Source organism: Eupeodes corollae, chromosome 1 (genome assembly GCF_945859685.1).
Source record: "Eupeodes corollae chromosome 1, idEupCoro1.1, whole genome shotgun sequence".
Classification (NCBI taxonomy): domain Eukaryota; kingdom Metazoa; phylum Arthropoda; class Insecta; order Diptera; family Syrphidae; genus Eupeodes; species Eupeodes corollae.
The window spans coordinates 210,550,730-210,573,453 of NC_079147.1; the positions used below are offsets into that span (position 1 = coordinate 210,550,730).

Below are 22,724 nucleotides of genomic sequence, written 5' to 3' on the forward strand. Positions count from 1 at the left end.
ACATTCATCATCGCTGTCTTGTTGTATGGAGCAGAAGCAGAGACCCTTTGGTATCTTCGAGAGGAAGTTTCTATGCACGATCTATAAACCGATTTGTAAAGTCATCACACAACAAACATACAACCGTACAATGTGTACATGTGACTTGACACTGGTAAAAAAACTTTGCATTGAAAAATTACGATGGCTAGATGATCATGTTTTGCGAATGAATATCGAAGCTTCAAACTCATAAAACCGATACACGCCTACTTGGTATTCAAAACTGGAGACAACAAGCTAGAGATCGAGTAAGCTGGCTAAGAGCACTCCTGGCGGTAGCGCCAACCAAAGTAAAGTACCGTTAAAAAATACTGTTTAAATTCTTTAATCCCAATTCTAATTCCCAATCAATTAATGATTTGGAGAAAATCACTCTAGGGTTTGACTATAGACATCCCATATCCCAATTTTCACCGAAAAAATAGAAATAAAAATAACAAAATTAGAAAATGTTTCATAAATATATATTTCTTTTTGCATAAAATTAAAACAATTTTTAATGAAAAAACGACAACGACAAATCAATGAAAATAAAATATGAATTAAAAAAAGGAAAACTACAAACAAAACTTTGATACTGAATAAAAAATACAATCAAAAATAATCTCGAGAACACAGAGAAATAAGAATTCTCTTTCTGTCCCGGTCTCTGTTTCGGTCTTTAATCTTCCTCGACCTCTTCCAGCGCTTTAGCTTGAGCAAAAACATCCGGAATCTCAGCATTGTCGGATTTTTCAATAATTTTATACTTCTCAGCTGCAACCAGACATTGTGCAGCGATTTCACGCGCCTTTGCTCGCGTATCATCGGGTAATTGTGATAGACCATTCAACAATTCCATAATGTCCGTTTCGAAGAGTTTCGATGCAATGTCTTCGCCAGCATTGATCATATTCAAAATGACAACAACACCTCGATGTTGGACTTCGGGACTGGGATTAGCAATCAGTGTGTGCATATTGTCCAGCCATTTGGGATTCTGGAGGATTTTTTCACAACATTTTTTGCTTACCGATGTGAGCATAGCTAGGGCACCTGAGGTTGCTTTGGCTGTGTCTTCGTCTTCCTCTTCGCACAGCAGACACAAGAATTTCACGCGATCGTTTTCTTTTTCATGCATTTCAACCACCTCTGGTGACATAATCAAATTACAGACACACTGAGCAGCAGCTCGAACCAAATAGACATGGTCTTCCATCAAATAGAACTCGATCTTAGACAAACCCTGCTCCTTAATGATCCTCTTGCGGACACTTTCATTCATCGCAGCAAGATTCGTCAATGCCATCAGCGATTCGAAATTCTCCAGAGCTGTGAAATCTTGATGGAGCAGATTCAGCAGAGGGCGAATGACATCGTGAGCACGTTGGCCAGCAAATGCCACTTCTGGGTTGATGGTAATCCCGATTCGAGCCAGTGCCTGACAAGCTTGTCTTTTACCCTTCTCAGTGCCTTCCAAGGCAAGTTTCAGAAGAGTTTTTACGCCACCATCCTGAACAACTTTACCACGAACGTCCTGCAAACTGCAAAGGGAGTTCAGCACCCTCGCAATGAGTTCCTGTGAATTGTGACTTTCGGTCTTTGCCAAAGCACACAACGCAGTCGTGATACCCTGATTGGCGAGTGTCATTATACGCTTATTGATGAAATCAGGATCGTCAAGTTCGTGTTCCTCGGGGATGTGATGTTTGGCAAACTTAGCCAGCTCCACCATCTCAGGCAGCAGTTCTTGCTTGTCATAGGCATTGCACAAATTCACGAAAGTAGTAACCACTCCATACAGACACGACTGATCTCCTGCTCTGGCGATTTCAATCAGGGCCTGAATTGCAGGCTGGTCTTCTATCAGTTTTTCCTTAACTTCGGCGTCCAGAGTTAAATAGGCCAGACCATCTGCAGCCCATTTACGAATATCCTTATCCTTTCCAGGTTTGACCAGAAAACGACGGCAAGCTTCCGCAAGTTTCTTAGTTGCTCCGTCCGCAAATGGGCGAATACTAGCATCTTGACCGCCATAGCTTCCTAATTTGCACAGACCCACCAAAGCTCGCACTCTGATTCCATCATCCTTGGAGTGATAGAGTTTCTTAAGAATATCAACTCCTTGAGAACAGAGTGCTTTAGCTTTGTCTTTCTTCGATGAAGCAGCAACAATACATTCACACGCGACTTTCTGCTGTAGGATGTCTTCAGTTGTCGCCATCACGAGAATCATCTGTAAAATACCTGCAAGAAGATATCGGTTTGTTATATTAATACCTCAAACAACTTTAGACACCCAAGTTTACCTTCTCGTCCTATGATGTTGTTGCCCACATCCAGTGTTCCAGATAGCAACGAAGTTAACGCAACCGTGACTCTTACTTTAGACTCAAGATCTGGCGAGAGAAGCTTATCCTTCACATATTCATCGATTTGATTGGCAAACTTCACCTTCAGGTCATCGTGGTACATGTTCTCGTAGATCCTAGCCAAGCACACAGATGCCACTGTCCGCGAAGAGGGTGTGATAGCCATGGAGCTCTCGTACTTGTACTCCTCCAGCTCCGAGCAAACGTCCAGCAGCCTATGCAGCCCCCGAATCTCAACCAATCGTTCTGCCCACGATAGGGCAGTGTAATGAACATTTCGGGTCAGAAGTTCTATGACAGCATCTCTCGCCTGGCCAGAAATTGTCCGATCTGTGGTTGTGTACACCAAACAAGTCAGTAGCGTATCGATTTCCTTCTGGTATTTCTTGCTCAATTCAGGATCCGGTTTGCTGTCCACTTTGTTCTCCATCCCTGAAAGCGAGTTCAGAATCGTCTGTAGACAATACTGGGCAGCCGAAACACGCTCCTCGTTTGTACTATCCAGAACTTGCAAGAACCATGGAACTCCCAGTTCGTTTAGCACGATTTTTGTGCGATCCACACTCTTGTTACAAAGCTCTGCAATCACTCGGATTATATTCACATAGATTTGTTGGTCCTTCTCGCTCTTAGCCAGGCTGGCGATCCTGCTAATAACACCCTCCTTTGTTATCAAATCAGCCCCAACTTCCTCCTTAGCCAGAACCAGCAGGTTGTTCACTGCGTTACGTCGTTTTTCCAATGGAGTTTCAATGTCGAAGGCCAACTCGCACATCTGTTTTACTTTTGTCGACGTTTTGGCATTTTTCTGTGCCCGTTCCTGTACTATGACATGCAGCCTAGCCAAGGCAGGTTGAATAGCCTTATTGGCGGGATCAGCTTTGAACAGCTCTGTTGCATCCTTGTAAGCTTCTTCGAACTTTTCCAAACCTTCGTACGCTTGGAAACGACGAAACAATGCTTTGGGGTCATTTGGAGCTAAACGTAGTGACTCAGTGCAATCGTCAATGGCTTTTGTGAACTCTCTTTTCTTCAAATATGCAGCAGCCCGATTCTTGTAGAATATTGGTAGGTCCTTGTGCTTTTCGCCCAACTTTATGGCCTCCGAATAATATTGAACGGCATCCTCCCAGTGTTCTGCTTTGAATGCATCGTTGCCCTTATCTTTGTAGGTTAATGCAAGATCTGCGTCGGAATTTGTCATTTTTGTCTTTTATATTTTCGAAATTCTTATAATTAGAATTAATAAAGACGACGAAATAGTTTAAAGAACTCACTCGCGTTTCTTTTTTAAGTACACTTCTTCTTGGTAAAAAATTATATTAATAATGAATCACCGCTTAGTGAAATCGTATTAATTTATAAAAGATTTTATTTGTTTCGTCAGACACAGAGTGCAAGAATCTTCTGGATTCAGGTAGAAGTAGAAAAGAACTTTCTTCAACGAACTTCACGTGGATTAATATAGTTTTCCCCCAAAAAGTGAAAAATTCTATTTTAGGAAAATTCAAAAGAAAAGGCGCAACATGTAAATAAAAAAAATATGTGTCTTTCTAAAGTGCAAAGGAAAATCGAGAAAATTTGCGGTTTGTTATTGTTTTCTGGACGCGGTCATTGGAATGAAGTGTCAGAAGCAACCAGTTGAAGTTTGATGTGGTTCTTTGGATTAGGGGAATAGGGGATACCTACATAAGGTGGATTTCTCACTGCTTAAAGTGCCAATAGGGATTTTGACCTGAATTCCAGTTGGAATCTTACCTAAAATCAATATCGAAGCTAACATATAAATAACAGCATTGCAAAAGTCAATTAATATATGAATAACAATAATGTCTTACTTTTGAAATTATTACGGTTAAGATTAAATAAATTAATATTTGAAGATACTTCATTGAAATTGGGCAGGTTCAGACGACATTGGGGACTTGAAAGTTAGGCAAGTTTCTAGTATCTGCCAAAGAATTACTTTCCAATTAAGGCAACTTTAATGGAAAGTTGAATAGAAAGTTAGTCAAGAAAAATCTCCCTAACTATTAAGTCAAGTCTACTTCTTTGAAAATGACAGTTGATCATGTTTTTTCATTCAACTGAAACTTAAAAGGTGAACTTTATTAAGGACCGGAACTTTATTAGGGAATCTAAAATGTTTTACTGATAAGCGTTTATAGCAATCAGTAAATTTACGTCATTAAATGTCGGGATAATTTCTGAAGAACTTAGTTCGATAGATCTAATATCAATCTTAATTTATCTTAATTTAACAGAAGGTCGTTCGAGATCAAATCCACTCAGCAAGATTTCAAAAACTTACTTAGCTTTCCAAAACTAACATTTTTTATTAAAGGTGTTAATTTACAAGTTATTGTCTTAAGCTTATTTTTAAAATAAATGCCGATGCACATTAGTTTTGAATGTTTGCATATTGTATTGAGTTGGAAATATTGGGTCTGGTAAAGCGTTCCACATTCGTGCAGTAAAAAAAAAAAGAATTCCTACACTTAACAATACGTCCGAAGTTGGTCTCAAGGGTAAACTGATAAGCATTCTTAAAAGTACGGGTATTACGGTTAAACTGTTTGAGGGTAGGCATACAATTGGCTTTTTCACTAGGGCATTGTTGGTGAAAATATCGATAAAATAATGATAGACATAAGGCTTCAGTAGTACCCGTGGCATGATGGTTAGTGCGTTGGACTGACAGGCTCCACCATCTGTTGTCCCAAAGGCTCCGTGACAGATTGACACTTTAGCCTTGTTGTTGAGCCTTCAGGGTCAACTAACAGGCCTGCAAAGTCAGATAAAGGAGCAAGGCAAAAGCGTAGATCATCTCAACTCTATGTTAGCTGGCCTGGTGCAACTTAGACCATAATGGGCGCGCTGCCGGAGACCCGCATAAAGGTCCTAGCTGTGAATAAGTTCACTGATTAGGATTGAACGAAGAGCAAACATGTTCAAATTTTTGAAAGACTTCATTCCCGATGTGTTTATGGCTAGCAAAACCAAGCTAAACCACAAACACAAATTAACTCATAAAAATTACAATATCGTAAGAAAAGACCGGTCCACTCCAGTCAAGGGGGTGTCGCTCTCTTTATACGAAAAGGAATTAATTATAAAGTCATACATAACAATAAATTCCGAAAGCTTAGGACGCTAGAAGTTTGCGTTTTATGCATCTCTAAAGGTCCTAGCTGTGAAGGGAAGCGGATGTATATGATATCGGCTTATGCGGCTGGAGCTCGGCAGTTTACTTATTTTGCTTAAGATTGGAAGAAAACTATTTCATCTTGGCCGCCGATTTGAACTCAAAACATAAAGATAGGGGAAATCAATTCCACAGGTAACCATCTTTTTGATTTGATGAATGTTTACAGCGTTGAATATGGCGTCGAGCTTCTAGCGACAATGATCACTGCGGACTGGCTGCTGTAATGCAGATTCCGAATAAGCGCGTGGAGTTGGAGTAATACGTTGCAGCGCACTTACAGTAAGATGTGCTGGCCTCGTTTTAGAACTTCGTTCGAGTGACATACCCTCAACAAACAACAGAAACCTGACAAAGACAGAAATTAACCAACATTTAAAACAGATGAACGAAACAATAAAACGAACGAGTGAACGTACAATACCAAAGTACAAAGAAAGGGACCAAATTGATGCCTACAGAATCGCGACTATTGATGAATTACGCAGGCACAAGAGTGGCTTACTGACAAGACTCAACAACTTATGCAGACGACTTACAGACACACACGACTTGGAGGTTAGGACACTGAAGTCGTTAATAAAAAATATCAATGTGTTGATTAAGAAGAACTACAGGTTATTAATTAACAAGTACTGGGATCCGGTCACTTAATTCCAGTGGCCCGAGTATGTTTTCTAAAATCAACATAATATTTAGGAAAAAGAGCGATAATGACCTTTTGCGTCTGTAACTCCAAAGAACTGAAGAGAACAGTGACGTACTCAGGACAGCGCAAATAGATTCAGAAGAAGATTTTTGACGATGACTTCTTTTATAAATGAAGATCAGAAGGAAAAAGTGGAGGCGGTGGGAGCTGCTTTCCAGTAAGTGTACAAGGGAAATGTTGGCATTCACCCCAACCACGAATTACTTAATCACTTTTACCTTCGAAATGAAATGACACAATGGCGATCTGAGAACCGCGGTTTCATGCTGCAAAAAAAAGGACAACAAAAAAATGTTAGATAGTCGCTGCTTTGGTTGTTCTAGTTTTAAGTAGTTGAAGTTAGTTTTAAGTTCTATTTTAAGGACCTAATTTTATGTCTATGCCATCTAAAGTTTTTTTTCACGGGTATTGTCTCTTGCGAGGAGTTGACAAATTCTCCGAGGACTGTAGGTCTACTCCATCTCTGACAACATTACCCAGAAACAGGAATGGTTAAGAGTTGTAAGTCACTAGGCCCTAGTTTTCAACGGACTGTTGCGCCACCTAATTTATTTATATATTTTTAGACATGAAACTTTTCGGCGGTGTTCAAGAGAAGCAAATGTCTCGGTAAGAGAACGATCTCCTATCATTTTTAGAGCTCTCTTTTTTTTGTTAAGGGGTCAAGTACGTTATTTAGGCACTAGCTAAATATAAGAGTTATATTCGAGTTTTGGACGAATAAAAGCTCTGTAGATTATAGCCACATTAAAAGGGGTAAAAAAAACTTGCATTTTTGGCGATGTTAAATTTATAATCACCTTATAATCGCCCCATAACAAGTGCTTTGTGATGCACAGATATCCTCAATACAATACAACCATGGATAGTGGCATTAGGGGAGGATTACGCTTATCATATATTTCCGTTGATAGTCCACATCCGAAGGACAAGGAAGGACATTTAAAACCGAATATGAAAAGCTAAGGGTACTGTCATCAGCAAAACAGTTTTGTGGATTGGAAGTTTCAGAAAAAGATATAATTTATAAAAATAAGCAAGGAACAAAACGGAGCCCTGGGCACATTAGCTTTTATTTTGTGGATATCAAATTTGAACCCGTCCAATACTACTTGAATTAAACTGTTCGAAACCGATCGTTAAGATGCTTTCATTCTGCAAGATATTTTTTGAGTTGAATATTGTTCAGCGTTTCAATGACCTTTTAAAGATAAAAATCTTTTCGTTTGACATACTGTCTCAACCTTATGGTTTACAGCCCTGGGCCCGTAATCTAAAATGATGCCTTAGAATTAAGCTCTACAACGTTGTATGTCTCATTCAGTCACAGAAATTACTCCGCAATTTTGAATCAAAAAATCAGTTAATTATTTATGGCATGGGCCATTCTTATACCCGCGTATTTTTAAATATTACTGATACAAAAAATCGATCGAAAAGTTTTCGGTTTGAAAAAACTCTGCAATTGTTAGGTCCCGATTCCTTTCGCGATCTTTCTGTAACCGCCCAACTCACTAAATATTGAGTTTTAAACGTCAGTTTAGCTTTGATTTTTTAATTCACATTAAGATAGAAAAACATTTCAATTAAGCAGAAGAAAAAAAAAACAAATTTCGTCGAAAAAAGAAAACAAAACGTTTTTAATTTTTTTTTTTTAATTTTCTTATTTGGTTATTATCATTTTTTTTTAATATTATTAAAAACAAAATACAAAAAAAAACTAAAACAAAAAACAAGCAAAAAGCCAATAAATGTAGTTTTTTTTTCTTAAAGAAACATTTCTAAAATATTTCATATCATTCCCGTTCTTTTTCTCTTTTGTCCATATGAACCTTTAACAGAAACAAAAAGAACCGAAACAAAGCTTAACAAATTATGTGTAAAAAAGAACTAAAATAAAATTGCAACTGCTGCATTAAGGCGATAGAAGAGATAAATAATTTTTTTTAAATTTTGTATCATAATCATAAAAATTTTCATTAAGTTTATCTTTTTTAAACAATTTTAATTATTGTTTGTCTTTGTCGATTTAAAAATTACATAAAATAAGCAATTTTGCATATTTGACTTTTGTTTATCGATTTAACGAATACTTTTGTTAATGTTTTTTTTCTTTTTATAAATTAACGATTTGTTTTTTATTTTATTATTTGTTTGTAGCAAAAATATTTCACTTTCACTCACTTTGTCCAATTTATTGATTTTGTTTTATTTAAAAATTCTAAATTGGACAAAGGAAGCTAATCAATAAATAGAGAGTGTGTGTTTGTATATTTATTATTTGTTTTCTTTTTTTTCTTTGTTTGATGTGAGTGTTGTTAAGAGATAACTCTTAGGGGATTTATGAAATTGCTCGCGGGCCATCGATAGGCATTGCATGCAAGACTTCATCGAGCAGCTGTAGGGCGCGATGTAAATGCACTTCCACCCAGCAAGGAGTCTCTTTGATCGATTGTCGTGGATAATCAGGTCCCCAGCCTTTGACGAAACTTAAACGTAGAATACATAAGCGACGCAAGTCATCGACACCAATGCCTGCGGCCGCTGTAATACCTGCCAACAGCAGGGGATGACATTAGTAAAGTGTACACAAATACCTCTGAGGGAGAGGGTAGGGTAGGTTTCATTTTATCATCACCGACACTTACCTCTTGGTGCTCCACCAAGCTGTGTACTAGGTAATCCAGCTACGGCTGCTGCTTGTGCTGCAGCAGCTGCTTGAGCATTTGTTGCAAGTGAATGCATTTGTTGATGGCACTGTCGCAGGTCGAATACCTTTTTCAACAAAAATAAAAATAATTAAAAAAAAAACTATAAGTTTTACTAGTTCAGTTGAAAATTCTACTTTTATATAAGCTGCAGGATATATTTTGTGGACTGCGTCGCCAGGAGTTCGTCCGGCTTCTCTGTCCAGGTAGTAGCTTTGAACAAATACCGAATTATCACTCAGACATCTTAACCAAACGTCCCCTTCGCCACGCAAATCTAGCTGCACACCTTTGCCGATGTGTAATCTTTAAATACCAACATGAAGATCATAAAACTTCTATTCCAACACTTTTAAACCTTACCGAGCCCTCTCACTCTGCTCCGTTCTATGAACATTACTTAAAGCTCCTAAGCAGAACCTATTCCCACCTGAAGGATCCACATAGCCATCGATGATAACATTAGGCTTCGATGAGGGCACTTTGAAGGTTTCTCCAACCTGAGTGTCTAATTCGAAGTACGCAATAGAACACCAGTATTCAGGAGCTGGCTGACGAGACAACAACCTTGGTTGTCCAGTCATATCACCCGAAATGGGTGCATTCCCTATTAAAAAAAAAATAAAAACAAATAGTTCCTTCTTCTTTCTTCAACTGCCTCCTCTCCTACTCACAATAGCCTCCATGGTGTGATCGCACATCCGGAGGTTGCATTGACTGTGTATACGTGAGTGTACTAGACCCTGTCCAGGTTCCTTGTGCAGCAGCAGCTGCAACAACCCCGCCAACACCCTGTGGCGGCGGCGGTTGCGTGTATGTCTGCGTCTGCAGTGTGTTCGGCTGTTGACTAGCCATTGTCACATAACCGTTTTGTTGCATGTGAGGCGAGCCTGAAGGAGCGCCAACATTATTTAGCGACGACCCAAATTTCCCTTCGGCATTTGGCATTTGTGATGAGCCCGTTTGTCCATAGTAGGATCCCTGTCCGGAACCAACAGAGGAACTGCTGCCTCCACCGCCACCACTGCCACCACTACTTTGTGATTGCTGGCTCGATTCTGTGGGTGATGTTTGCCCCAGATGGCTGGAGCCGTCAGAGGCGACACCACCACCGCCGCCGCCTCCGCCACCGGACAAACTCACCTGCAGAGACGACTGTGTGGATTGCGTTGATTGTGCTTGAGGCGGCGGTGGAGGCATCACAGAGGCAGGGTTTATTGACCCTTGACCTTGCAAAGGCATTACGTGTGAAACCGCTGAAAAGAATAACCATTAAAGCAACTCTGCCACCAAATAAAATTATCACTGTCGCCATGAACACAACAACACCAATGCAAAACCCAAAAATTCAAAAATAAAACAAGAAATAGACCAAAATGCAAACAAAAAACTTAAACAAACAGAAAAAAAAATAATAAACTTTAAATCATAAATCTTACAGAGCGGATGCGGTGCCAACCGAGGTGGTGGAGCCATCCATGGACTCCGCGGACCCTCGGTCGGTTCAATTTTTGGTATAGTTCGTCCCGAGAACATTGCACTCATTTGACTTGGATCAGGCACTAAATAACGGCAGCAAAAAAGTGTCAACAGATATAAAGAAAAAAGAAAACGAAAAACCAAAATGAAATAAAATTATAAAGTAGAATAGAATACGAATACGAATACAAATACGAATAAGAATAAGAAGAAAAAACATCTCTACTACACAATAAGTTAGCAACTCAAAGTAGAAGAAGAAGTAAAACTCATAAAAATCCATTTATATAGAGATAATAATAATAAAATGCTTAAGCAAAAATAATAATACGATAGTGTCTTTCTTACCGGATCCCTGTGGATAGCCATAGCCTTGGGGGCCCAATGGTGACGGATGATGTTGTATTGTACCAATGTCGTTGCCATCGATGTCCATTCCACCACCACCGCCTACCACTGGACCAGCCGAGTATTCGTCTTTGACAATTCGACTAGGACCCGATTGCAGGCTCAAGCCGGACAAATCGATTCCTGGCGACACAACACGTTCATAATGATACGGATTCACACAAACTGAATCGCATTTGAGATCGAACGCATATGAACAGTATTTGACGTGTTTCAATTCGTTTTTATGCAAATCGGGCCAACGCCAGATGCGGGCATAGATGACATGAGGAAAACCTTTACGACCTGCAACCTAAAAACAAAAAAACGATTCCAAATAAATAAAATTAAAAGAAATATTTAGTTCCCCGCAATTAAAATTTGATATGTGATGGATTTTCAATTTTAATGGGCCATGGCAAATGAATATGATGAAAGTTCTATAAGTAACTGTGCTCTGTTCTAATTATAGTTATCATACCTTTCATTATACCTAAAAGTGCTATAGATTATGTTACAACACTTCAGGACCTCGCTACTCAAAACAACCATATGATATTTTTTATGTTAATTTGTTTTCAGTTTCGCTTCTATTAATATGGAGTGAGTCTCTAAAGAAATTCGGGCTCTCCACCAGTTTGCCACGTCTTCAAGAAAATATGACAGACCAAAAAGTAGTCTTCCGCGCGCTGTCCTAATTTGTACTATTATGAAAGTAGTACGAAAACGAACATTTCTAAACCCCCTTTGGAATAGAAAAATAATGTCCAGAGCATTGAATATGTTCACTAGATCCATTTCAATGCTGGTTAGCTAGCATCTACACATAAAGTGCTATTGACGCTCAACAGATCAGTTATTAATACCTTAACTCTAAAGTTATTGCGGAAAGAGTAAAATGCCTATTATTGAGCGAATTGACCATGAAAATCTTTTTTTTTTTCGAATGAAAAGATGATTACTTTAGAATAAGTTTAAAACAAAGAAAACGATACAAACTATTGCTCTAAGGTTCAAACTTTACCATCACTACGCTTCTAAAATAGTTTGATTGAAAATCTAGCTCGAAAGTGTTTAATCCCGAAATGTTTGGGAAGGAAAGCGACAACGGTTGTTTAGAGATGTGGTAGAAGGTTTGGTAAAGCGTTCAACAAATACCCCTTTTCAATGGAGATAAATGGATTCTTCTAGTTATTTGGTGAGATAAACTAAACCAAGACAACACAAAAGAGCGTTAGGGTCAATATCGTAGGTTTTAGAGAATCTTAATATTTGCTCCTGGGAAGTCCATATGATAATCCTTAAGATATTTTTTGTGGTCAGAATTGGAGAGTCTGCCTGAGGACTTCTCACGAAAGCAATTTCAATAATATCAGTAGAAACGGTGCTGGCCATTATAAGTTGAAGGCCACAATATTTAAGGGCTGGCATTTAAGGTGAGGACGATCACTTTGAGTGAAATTACTTTTTAAATTTAACTTATAATATGACCAAATAAATGAAACAACAATGAATGTAAATATAAATATTATAAAGTTCTTGTCTTATTGTGTTTTGTACTTTTACCAGAACGTATGGAACGACAAGGTTGAATGATTTATGATTAAAATAAGTAATGATGAAATGTTGATGTTTTTTAATAAAAGTTTTCGATTGAAAACTTGTATACTTAAAGCAAGATACGCACTCTTTGCCACTATCTTTGAGTGGCCTTTGCATCAACGAAACTGAAAATCTCGAAATCTTCGGAATGTGCATCAGCAACCACCCCTTTGTGGAACAATCACATACGCGATGCCGCCAAAAATGCAGCAAGATGTCTAGGTTTTTTGAGTGGATGCAAGAAATGTCTCTCCGTCTCATCTGGCTACAATCTAAACCTATATTGGCCCGAGCCAGAGCTTTTAAAATGATTGGTTGCATAACCATCATTAACTCGAATACGTCACTCGAACATCGTCGTCGTTTCTTGTCTCACCCTGTTTTAGCGTTATTTTAACGGACTATGCTTAAGTGAAATAGACAGTTGCACCGGCGTTTGTAGGAATGCCCATCAATTTTCCCTTGAGTCCAAGTTCAGTCGTACTATGAAGTACAGAGAATCATTTCTTAGCCGTATTACGCGAATGTGGAATGCCTTGCCACCCTCTATCTTTCCCTGTCATTGCAATGTTGGCAGATTAGAGGGATACAAAACTCTTTTAGTGTTCGCTAATTATATTTTGCTATGAAGGGCACAATATTTTCCATTCAACCGCAGGAGGAAGAATCCAACCTGCTGTATTATATTGAGAAAGATGTGACTTAGCTATGTATAATCGTTCTATTGATCTCTTAAACAAAAGTGATACAGCCAGGGTCACTGAGGTATGTACGGGACTCTAGTCAATAAGAAAACATGCAGCAATACTCATTGCCGCAGTTGAGGAAACACGAAAAGCAAACTGTAATTTACTCTGTTGATGTCCTTTCGCTGGATCGTTCTAGAATTATATTATTATTATATAAATTATAATACTATATTATTATTGTTAAAACATCTCATTTATAATCCACAGATCTAACGACTATATGGTATTAAAATAGGCCAGGGCCTGCACACGCTGTCAACTTTATTTTAACAACTCTGTTTTCGTTCTACTCTATAGTTCTGCTCACATGTTGACTTTTCAACTCACTCCACAAACAAACACGAAGTTGTCCCATGATGATTCATTTATCGCAGATCATTTAAAAACATGTGTGAACTCACGAAAAAAACTCACTTCTTATTTATCATCAAATATTTCCAACGAATTCATTGATATAATGGGAAAACAAGTCCTAATGAAAATTTTATATGAAATTAGATCGGCAAAATATTTTTTCCTAAGTGTTGACAGTACACCCGACCTTTCTCATATCGAACATAAGCCAAGTCTGCACAAGCTGATGCAGCAAGAGCCTTCAAATAGAAACAATAACGATTGACGTTGCTGCTAATTTACTTTGTTCTTTCATAAATAAGCATCCGGATTCAAAATCAAAAAAATTATAAAGACTGATTGCAACGAAAAATAGTACAAAGGTCGTTTGTCACATATTTTGATAGTCCTGCACCATCCGTCCAGCTGATTGGAAAAGAAAAGTTTAAAATATCAACTCGCTCCAATTAATATCAAGAAATGAATGCATTGTTTGTCTTTTTTTGTCGATTGCAATATTTGACTTTTTAAAAAACCCTAGAGATGTTAATGCAGAAGAACTTAAGGTAGAATGCTTGCACCTCGAACAGTATTTAAAAAAATTCAATAAAGATGTAAATGAAGATCTTATTACAATATCAAAATTGTACAGTCTAATTACAGTGGATGAAATTGGGAACACATTTCCAAATGTTTCAAACTGCAGTGGAGAGCGTTCATTTTTGAAATTGAACCGGATAAAAAATGAACTTTGAACCACAATGCTACAAGAAAGACTAAACAGCTTGCCAATTTTATCAATTGTAAATGAATTACTGCAGGAAATTGAATTTGATGACTTAGTTCATGCTTTTGCAACTGACAAAGTCAGAAAAGTATGCCTTCAATTGTATACTCAAACTTACATATGCATACATACATATATATACAAAAAAAAAAAACATAATATTAAAAAAAATGTAAAAAAAAAACATTAAAAACCAACCAAAAGAGAAATACAAATTATCAAAAATCAAGTATAAAGATTAACTATGAAAGGTTAATTTAATAAAATTTTAAAAGTATAAACAAATATCTGAATTATGTTTTTTTGTTGTTCTTTATAAAAAGTAAAAATATGTAACAAAAAAAAACTAATTATCAAAATCATTTTTGTAACCTAAAGAATTTAAAAAAAATATATTATGCCTACTTTTTTGGCCCCCAAATCCTATTGGGCCCAGAGCCCCTAATAGTCTACAGGAACAACTTGATGGATGATGATCAATGACTATTTGTAAAATATTAAATTTAATTTAAAAAATATTTGTTATTTTGATAACTAGTAACATTTGATAAGTTAATAATTAAGGCTTGGCTAGCCGTTAAGTTTATCATTTATTTCTTTCACAGTGTGTTGGGAGGCAATGGAGAGTTAAAGTATTTTTATTCTATATATTGTAAACATTCACATGTTTTGAGTTTGTTATAATTTATGATATGATATGACGTTGGCATCAATATTTTACTTAACGAATTAGATTGTTGATATTTTTAAGACCTCAGAAATTTGCGTATTTCCATAACAGAAGTATGTATAAATAAAGTTTCTTAAATTTCTTTTCAAAACTCTGAGAATTTCAATTATTCTCTATGACAAAATTCAAGGGGGGAAAGAAAAGAAATACAGAGCTCTTAGTTGAAAAAAATGAGAAAAGTAATTGGGCAAGTTTAGATGACATAAGGGACATAAAGGTGCAACTTTCTAGAATGGGATTGACCAACTAGCACAACTAAGTTTTGTCCCTTAATTTTTGGGAATGTTTGTTCCTACTAATAAAGCCATAATACAGAAAGAAACTTGTATTTTGTTCATTCTTTGTTATTTTTGCTTGTCGTTTTTTTACATTCGTAGAGCTCCATTGGGTCTATTTTGTCTAGGGTTATCGTTGTTGTTGTTTTCCTAGTATAACCAGTTTCTAGTCCTTGAATTTTATTTAAAGGGAATTACTACCTGATTTGTAAAATCAAGACTATGGTCTAAATACTTAACATTTAGAAAGTTCTATGAAAATCGTTGGAACGCCCTTAATCTCGGCAATTAAAATCTTGTTTTAATTATGTAATCTACTTAAAGGGCAATAGAGTAAATAAGAACGATTTATTTAAAGATATTTAGTTTCTTTCTTTTCAACATTCAAGGTTAAGGGCAAATAAGTCCCTTGCTATATACTTCTAATGCTAATGCTTTTAAATATGAATTTTAAGTCAAGAAATTAAATTTATTTAAAAACTTACCTGCAACCTGCCATCGAGGGTCCTTTGAATCGTTACACACTTGCTAGGGTGAGCCCCATTTGTTGTTATGGCGGTTATCAACGAATCCAATTCATCTCGTTTCTCTTTGAGTTTTTTGACCAAAGATTCTATTGCGCGTTTGGCGAATCCTTCACTCTCACCACCTTGCCGATGACACATTAACGAATGCACAATGCTCAAGCATGCGTCAGCGGATGTTGGCGCCGAAGTCGGGGGCGGAGGCATTGAATTCATTTCACGAACAATGATCGCTGCAAATGTTAACATAATTCCATTCAGCATTGAGTTAAAACAAAAACTATCAACTTTAAACTTACTATCCTGCGGCGATACATTGGCATACAAATGCCCACCACCAGCGAGGCCGACCATTCCTGAATAATCCTGGGGAACACCCAGGCTACTCCGGGCATCCACTTTGAGCTGTGATATGATTACCTTCCCACGCCGCTAAATTTATATTGTGTACTTAGCTTTTTTAGTTTTAAAAGCAACTTTATTAAAATTCTTACAACTTTTTAACTTAATTTTATTTCACAACATTCTTTTTTGTTCTATTTCTATTTTCTTTTTCATGGAATTTGTTTTGTTGAATCACACCACACGCACTTATCGGTTATTCTAATATTTTTTGTTTTGCTTTTCTATGCACCTTTTGGAGTTGGATTTGGATGAGAATTCTTTTCAATTGGATTTCTTGAGAAAACTATGGCTTATTTCTATTTATTAACATAATGCGCCGTTGAATTACGATGTTTTGTGTATATTTGAGTGTTTTTTATGGAAAATATTCAATAATTAAAAGGACAATCTGTTAAAAAGTATTTTTGCGGCGATGAAAAGTTCTTCCGAGAATGAAAAACGAAATAAATATGGCGACAGTGCATTTTAATTTTTTTTTTCTATTTTATTTAAGTTCATGCCAATGTGGGATGTGTTCGTGCGGTAAGTACGGAAAATAGTTGTGGGTGTAGCTGCGGCCTAAATTACATTAAGCAAAATTTAAAATATACATAAATAAAAAAATAGATTAATTTGACAAATATGATCACTATTTTTTCAAGATATACAGGAATTGTGACAACTCAATATTCATTTAAAGGGGGCGTTCACTAATGTAGTCACATTAAAATCAAAATTCAACTAGCGTTGTGAATGCATAATTGCACTATAAATCAATGAACTGTTATATTATGAAATAAGAAATATTGTTTGTTTGGGAAATTATAATTATCTTTGGTTTTCAAATTAAATCAAATCAAATATAAGATATAACATGATTTATTTCCATTTTAGTACTAAACGATTGATTTTATTGCTGATTGCAAAACGTCAAAATTAGTGAATTCCACTGACTTTGAAGACGAAATGTCAAATGTCTGTCAAAGCAGAAATTATAACTCAATTTGTAGTTGTATATATCCCATCAGAATGCCTTGAAAACGCACTTATTAGATTAGTAATTATCCCGACATCAGAATATATGACTCACTATATGCACAATAATTTTGCAGGTTCAGAAGACATAAGGGATTTGAAGTTAAGGAGAGTTCATTGTATCTGATTGCAGTCTCCTAGAAAGCTAGTCAATAAAAGTCTACTCTACAATTAACTCAGGTGTACTTAGTGTCAAATGATCATATTTTTTTTAAACTGAAGCTAATTTTGTATTTTATATCAAGTTTTGTATTAAAAGCTTCCCTGTAAAATTCAAAATGAATAAATTAACTATCAGTACAAATAAAACTTATTGAATTTGTAGTTTCTGAAGGTATAAGTAAGTGAAATAAAGTTCGAAATTAGGTACACCTGAAAGAACTTGTTAAATTTAGTTCAAAGTTGATTGCAAAGGAAGTTTCGTATGTCATCTTAACATTCCTGCTGTTTGCATAGTGTCAAATCTACTTTAACAAAAAGAATGTAATTGTATAATTAAGGATTTACTACTGATTTACTATTGAGATAAAAAGGATGATCATATCAATGTGTATTAGGCATTTTTGATCATGGACATTAGCTTAAAACTTGAACAGGTGATTTTAAGATAATATCCTTTCGTAAGAGGAAACTGAATTTTTATTTAATTTTTACATTTAAAAAAGCCAAATTGGAATCAGCAATCAAGGTTATATATGTTACAGCGAAAAAAGTGGGTAAACATAATATTTCAGATAATATTTGATCTCGACGAAAACGAAATTATTGTAAGAAATTTTGTCTGCAGATTATATACATTTATCTCAAGAACCAGATACGAAAAGATGAAAAAATATTGAAACACAATGAAAAAACATAAATTGTTAAAACAAAACATAACTAATTTTACATTTCTGCAAACGGGGGGCTGCCCCTCTGCAACCCCTCTGCTTGGGGTCACTATAGAATTTGGGGTGGGTGCGAGTTTGGGTATATGCAAAGTACTTTTTCATTCGAGCGCTTAAATAAGAGAAATTACCAAGAAAAAAAAACAACTATGGCATCACTGAACAAAAAACAGGGAAGAAATGTCAAAATCAATCATTTTTGTGTGTTTTGTATGTAAAAAAGTGAACTTTAAAAATTAATTAAAAATAGAAATAAGTGTTTCCTCTCTGAAATTCGTGCTGCGGTAATGGAAAGTTGAGCCCAAATTTTTAACCACTAAACGTATATTACAGTACATTTTGTGCTATTTTAAAAGAAAACATACATAAATATTTTAAATATTTTCAAGTAGAATATGAATTTGAAATTGTTGAAAATTCCAATGGGATAAAGATGTTGCGATATGTTTGATAAGCTTTAAAAAGAGCCCATGTTGCACTTTGTTAACATTACTGTCAATACTCATACGTCACACAAAAAAATGACAGGACAACATTGCAACAAAAACGTCACTGATGTGTCAAAATCAGAATTATCAAAAATAAAGAGAAAAACTTCGACTTTACTAAAATACGAAAACAAAATTACAAAGAAAAAATGATAGTTTCTACTTATTAATTCCTGCAAAAGTGAAACAAAAGAAACCAAAACTCATAGTTTAATATTGAAACGAAAATTGTATCAAAACCTTTAAAATACATATATAAAATTCACAATGAAACATTCAACATCTCCCACACCATCATTGGCTCCTTCTTATGCCAGTGGCACAGGAAGCTACTATTCCCGTGGAACATCACCCTTGCCACCGCCAGCAAATCATAGTCGTGATTGTCTCTCGGCCACATCAAAGAGCTACAAATATCTACGGAGATTATTGAAATTCAATCAAATGGATTTCGAATTTGCTCTCTGGCAAATGATCTACCTACTTATTGCACCACAGAAAGTCTATAGGAATTTTAACTATAGAAAACGTAAGTGGTTTTTGTTTATAACACAATTGTTTCCAGTCAAAAATAAAGATCCATTCTATTTTTTCAGAGACGAAATCCCAATTTGCAAGAGACGATCCAGCTTTTCTGGTTCTTCTTTTAATTTGTGTGTGTGGTAAGTTTGCTGGAAGAGTAAAACCTAAAGAGATAACCTCATAAGCCTTTATAAATCATTCTAGTGACATCCCTTGGATTTGCTTACGTTCTCGGTTTAAGCTTCTGGCAAAGCATATCGTTCATATTCTATGTTGTTTTTGTTGATTGTATCTTTGCCGGGTGTTTGGTTGCAACGTTCTACTGGATTGTGACCAACAGATACATGCGTTCCAGTAATCTCGAACCAGACATCGAATGGGGCTATGCCTTCGATGTCCATTTGAATGCCTTCTTTCCGCCCCTCATGCTATTGCACTTTATCCAGTTGTTCTTTTACAATTGGCTCATCAGTCAGACGTGGTTCATTTCGAGATTCATTGGAAATACATTCTGGTTGTTGGCCTTTTGTTATTATGTCTACATTACCTTCTTGGGGTACAATTGTAAGCAAGACCAAGTCGTATGTGTTTTTGTACTTTACTATTTTAATTTGTTTGTCTATTTTCAGGTATACCTCATCTGAAGAACACTCGGTTGCTCTTAATTCCCCTTCCCATTGTGTTTTTGTTCTATTTGATGACGATGATAATTGGATGGAATGTAACAGTATCGTTTATAATGTTCTATAAATATAGGTTGTACTGATTTGGAAGGAATTTAATAAGTTGTAAATAGAAAACCGAGTTTTCTCACGAAATAATAATTAAAAAATAAAATAAAACACTTAAATAATTAACAAGATAAATAAGTTTTTGTTTTGTCTTACTAAGTAGGGGTTATAGCTTCGAAAGCTTTTTCTTTTAAACACGAAACCTCACGATTCAGTTGCTTAAACATTTCGAGCAACGCAATCTTGCGCGTATATTGATACAACAATAGACGGAAGATGCAATGAGGATTTTAAAGTTCTTCGGATAAGATTGATCCATAGATTTCGATAATTATCAAACAGAGTTCAAGGCAACTATTATTCTTATGTATACCCCGTTAATTTTATTTATTTGTTAGAAATGAGGTCATAAAATTACAACAGCAAAAAAAAAAACAAACATTTCTTCTAACCTTAAGCTAAATTAGTTGGTCTAATAAACGTACGCTTGCGCTTCATCTTCTTCCTGGCCAATTCCAATTGATGCAATTGCGAGTGTACTTCGGCAAAGATTTCTTTTTGTTCCTCTTCTGCAATAGTGCTACGGTATTGTTTCATTAAATCATATTTCTCCCAAGGTTTCTTGACCTTCTCCGCACTGAGAATATGCTTCTCTTTGATGTATTCGTTTATGTTCGAAACACCAAGAAGATCTTGACGTTCCCAACGTTCTAGCCACGGACGTGGTTTCAATTTGACTTTGATGTCATTGATTGGAACTGGAGTACCTTCGGGGAGAATGTCAGCTTCCATGTTTAAATCGAAGGTACTATATTCTGGGAGAGCATCTCTCAAGTAATAGAGTTTGTTGTCGAGACGTTTCTCAAGGCGAAGAACTTCGATTTTGTGAATTGTTGGATCGTACATTTCGTAGAGTATCTCAACTCCCTGATGATCGACAACATTGCGAAGAATGAAACGAGCTCGAAGACCGCAACGGTCGCGGTCAATGCAAATGCCTAAGGATGAGTTTTTGTCATAAGTTTGTATATACCTTTGGTAAACTTAACTTACCAACAAATCGACTGACTTTTCCAGCCGCATGCGGATCGGAACTTGTCACAGCAAGGATTGAACCTACATAGAACTCGGGGATGTCGATAAGCTTCCGCCGTTCTATCATATCCATGCGTTCGAGTTTCTCACGAACTGAATTACGCCATTCGATTTTCGGATCGGGAAGAAATTCTGGATAGATAAATCTGTAATTGGTGAGAGTTATGGGTTTTCTTGGTTCTTGAGGATTTGAAGGTGGCGGTGGAGTTGTTGTTGTCGACGAAGACGATGATGATGATTGGGTAACAGGCGGCGAATCCTTCAATTGTGGTTTTGTTGAGAACGTGACTGAAAAGAAAAAGCAACATTTCACAGGCTGACAACAAGAAGTTAATATTAATTCATACCGATTCGTTTGAAGGATTGAACTTGGAAGTTACTTTTATTGAATATTCGGCCGGGAACATTCATTTTGAAATGATTTAAATCTCTTTATTTTTTTCGAAAAGAAATGAAAAAGTTTGAGGAGAAAATCAAATGTCAAATAGGCATACGACGAACTGACGGCTAAGTGACAACAACATACTGCCTTACCGGCCCTTAAATCTTTTACAAAATAATGGTCTAGTTTGAGTTAAGGGTTTGTGTAGACCAAGTTTAGTAAGAATTCTTAATTTGTACTTTTCATAAAACAAAAAAATGCTTTTATTTCCAAAATCATCAAATAAATTAAGCACGGTACGCAGCTCATGCTTAAATATAGCTGTTATACAAAATTCTCTCCTAAACATAGTCAAGCTAAATTTTCAATGGCTACGTTCAATTTATTAGAGCACAACGCTATTTTCATTTCTTAAGGGTTCTGTCATAAAAAAAATTGGATTTCGTGAGTTTAATTTGAATTAAAATTGATATTGAGGTGTTGGCTCCAGACCCTGATTCTCCACAAGAGTAAAATGCAATCCAGCTTCTCTTCCGCAACCTATTTCTTTTTGACTAGGCACATTATGTCTTTTTTTTTGGGTGAATCCATTTCTCGAAGTAAGGGAACTTCATGATTTGGTGGCTCACGTACTCAAGGACTTACTATGACTTAGAACGGTGCAGACTATTAGAATTTTCGTAGGATGTCGGTCGACAGCTTTGAAGCTATTCTGTGCCTAGTATGGAAAGTTTTGAGTTAATGAATGGCACTCGACGACAATTTAAACATAATGAAATTTTAATTTCAAAAAGACTGTGGAAAATGGATGCTCACCACAACATACAACACAAACATCAAATTTGATGGCAGGATTTTGATCCGCTCGAGATGACCGGATCACGAACTGGTTGTTGGATTGTTGGTCTCTATTGGATACTCTGATGACAACCCGATAGTCCTGTCATCAAAAATGTCAAATGAAGACCCCATGTGAAGAAGTATTTTGGAGCCATAAAAAACAACGCAAAGAATTTGAGTTTTGGAGAAAAAGAATTTGGCGATGCTCGTGAAGCAACATCGTTAAATTTGTAACTTGAGTTAATGTCAAATTTATGCTCATGTTTTTAACTGGAGTTTGGAGACATAAATATGAACTTAATTTTAGAGTGAGCTGCATACTACCCTGTATGTATGACCTTTAGTCGTCTAGATAAGACTGCTAGTAGCCAACGTTACGTTGGAAAAATTCCTTAGGGCTACTAGCCCTCTTCCAAAGGTTCAACTTGGTACTTGATAATAATAGATGAAATAGTTACTTCAAAAATAACCTTTGTTTG

At 36.2% G+C, this 22,724-nt stretch overlaps 4 protein-coding genes across 6 annotated transcripts; 1 reads left to right on the plus strand and 3 right to left on the minus strand.

Moving 5' to 3' along the window:
• Positions 1 to 484: 484 nt before the first annotated feature.
• Positions 485 to 3,979, minus strand: LOC129938816 (protein unc-45 homolog B). Its single transcript, XM_056046599.1, has 2 exons — positions 2,331 to 3,979; positions 485 to 2,268 (listed from the first exon to the last, which is right to left on the minus strand). The coding sequence occupies exons 1-2, from the start codon at positions 3,595 to 3,597 to the stop codon at positions 704 to 706; spliced, it is 2,832 nt and encodes a 943-aa protein (XP_055902574.1). The 5' UTR covers positions 3,598 to 3,979; the 3' UTR covers positions 485 to 703.
• Positions 3,980 to 7,852: 3,873 nt separating this feature from the next.
• LOC129939569 (mothers against decapentaplegic homolog 4) lies at positions 7,853 to 16,739 on the minus strand. 3 transcript variants are annotated; one of them, XM_056047626.1, is made up of 9 exons: positions 16,181 to 16,739; positions 15,843 to 16,114; positions 10,843 to 11,194; positions 10,455 to 10,577; positions 9,690 to 10,271; positions 9,379 to 9,622; positions 9,153 to 9,321; positions 8,956 to 9,082; positions 7,853 to 8,851 (listed from the first exon to the last, which is right to left on the minus strand). In XM_056047626.1, exons 1-9 carry the CDS (start codon positions 16,233 to 16,235, stop codon positions 8,649 to 8,651), a joined length of 2,127 nt encoding a protein of 708 aa, XP_055903601.1. In that variant the 5' UTR covers positions 16,236 to 16,739; the 3' UTR covers positions 7,853 to 8,648. The 3 variants fall into 3 exon arrangements, with proteins under 3 accessions (XP_055903601.1, XP_055903600.1, XP_055903602.1); XM_056047625.1 differs by having other exon boundaries at positions 7,853 to 8,860; XM_056047627.1 differs by lacking the exon at positions 10,455 to 10,577 and having other exon boundaries at positions 7,853 to 8,860.
• A 1,990-nt stretch (positions 16,740 to 18,729) lies between these two features.
• Positions 18,730 to 20,066, plus strand: LOC129939054 (protein unc-50 homolog). The gene is made up of 4 exons (XM_056046920.1): positions 18,730 to 19,204; positions 19,272 to 19,337; positions 19,402 to 19,761; positions 19,827 to 20,066. Exons 1-4 carry the CDS (start codon positions 18,943 to 18,945, stop codon positions 19,961 to 19,963), a joined length of 825 nt encoding a protein of 274 aa, XP_055902895.1. The 5' UTR covers positions 18,730 to 18,942; the 3' UTR covers positions 19,964 to 20,066.
• A 219-nt stretch (positions 20,067 to 20,285) lies between these two features.
• LOC129938857 (39S ribosomal protein L19, mitochondrial) lies at positions 20,286 to 21,536 on the minus strand. The gene is made up of 3 exons (XM_056046662.1): positions 21,371 to 21,536; positions 20,982 to 21,311; positions 20,286 to 20,926 (listed from the first exon to the last, which is right to left on the minus strand). Exons 1-3 carry the CDS (start codon positions 21,432 to 21,434, stop codon positions 20,382 to 20,384), a joined length of 939 nt encoding a protein of 312 aa, XP_055902637.1. The 5' UTR covers positions 21,435 to 21,536; the 3' UTR covers positions 20,286 to 20,381.
• Between the last annotated feature and the right edge of the window lie 1,188 nt (positions 21,537 to 22,724).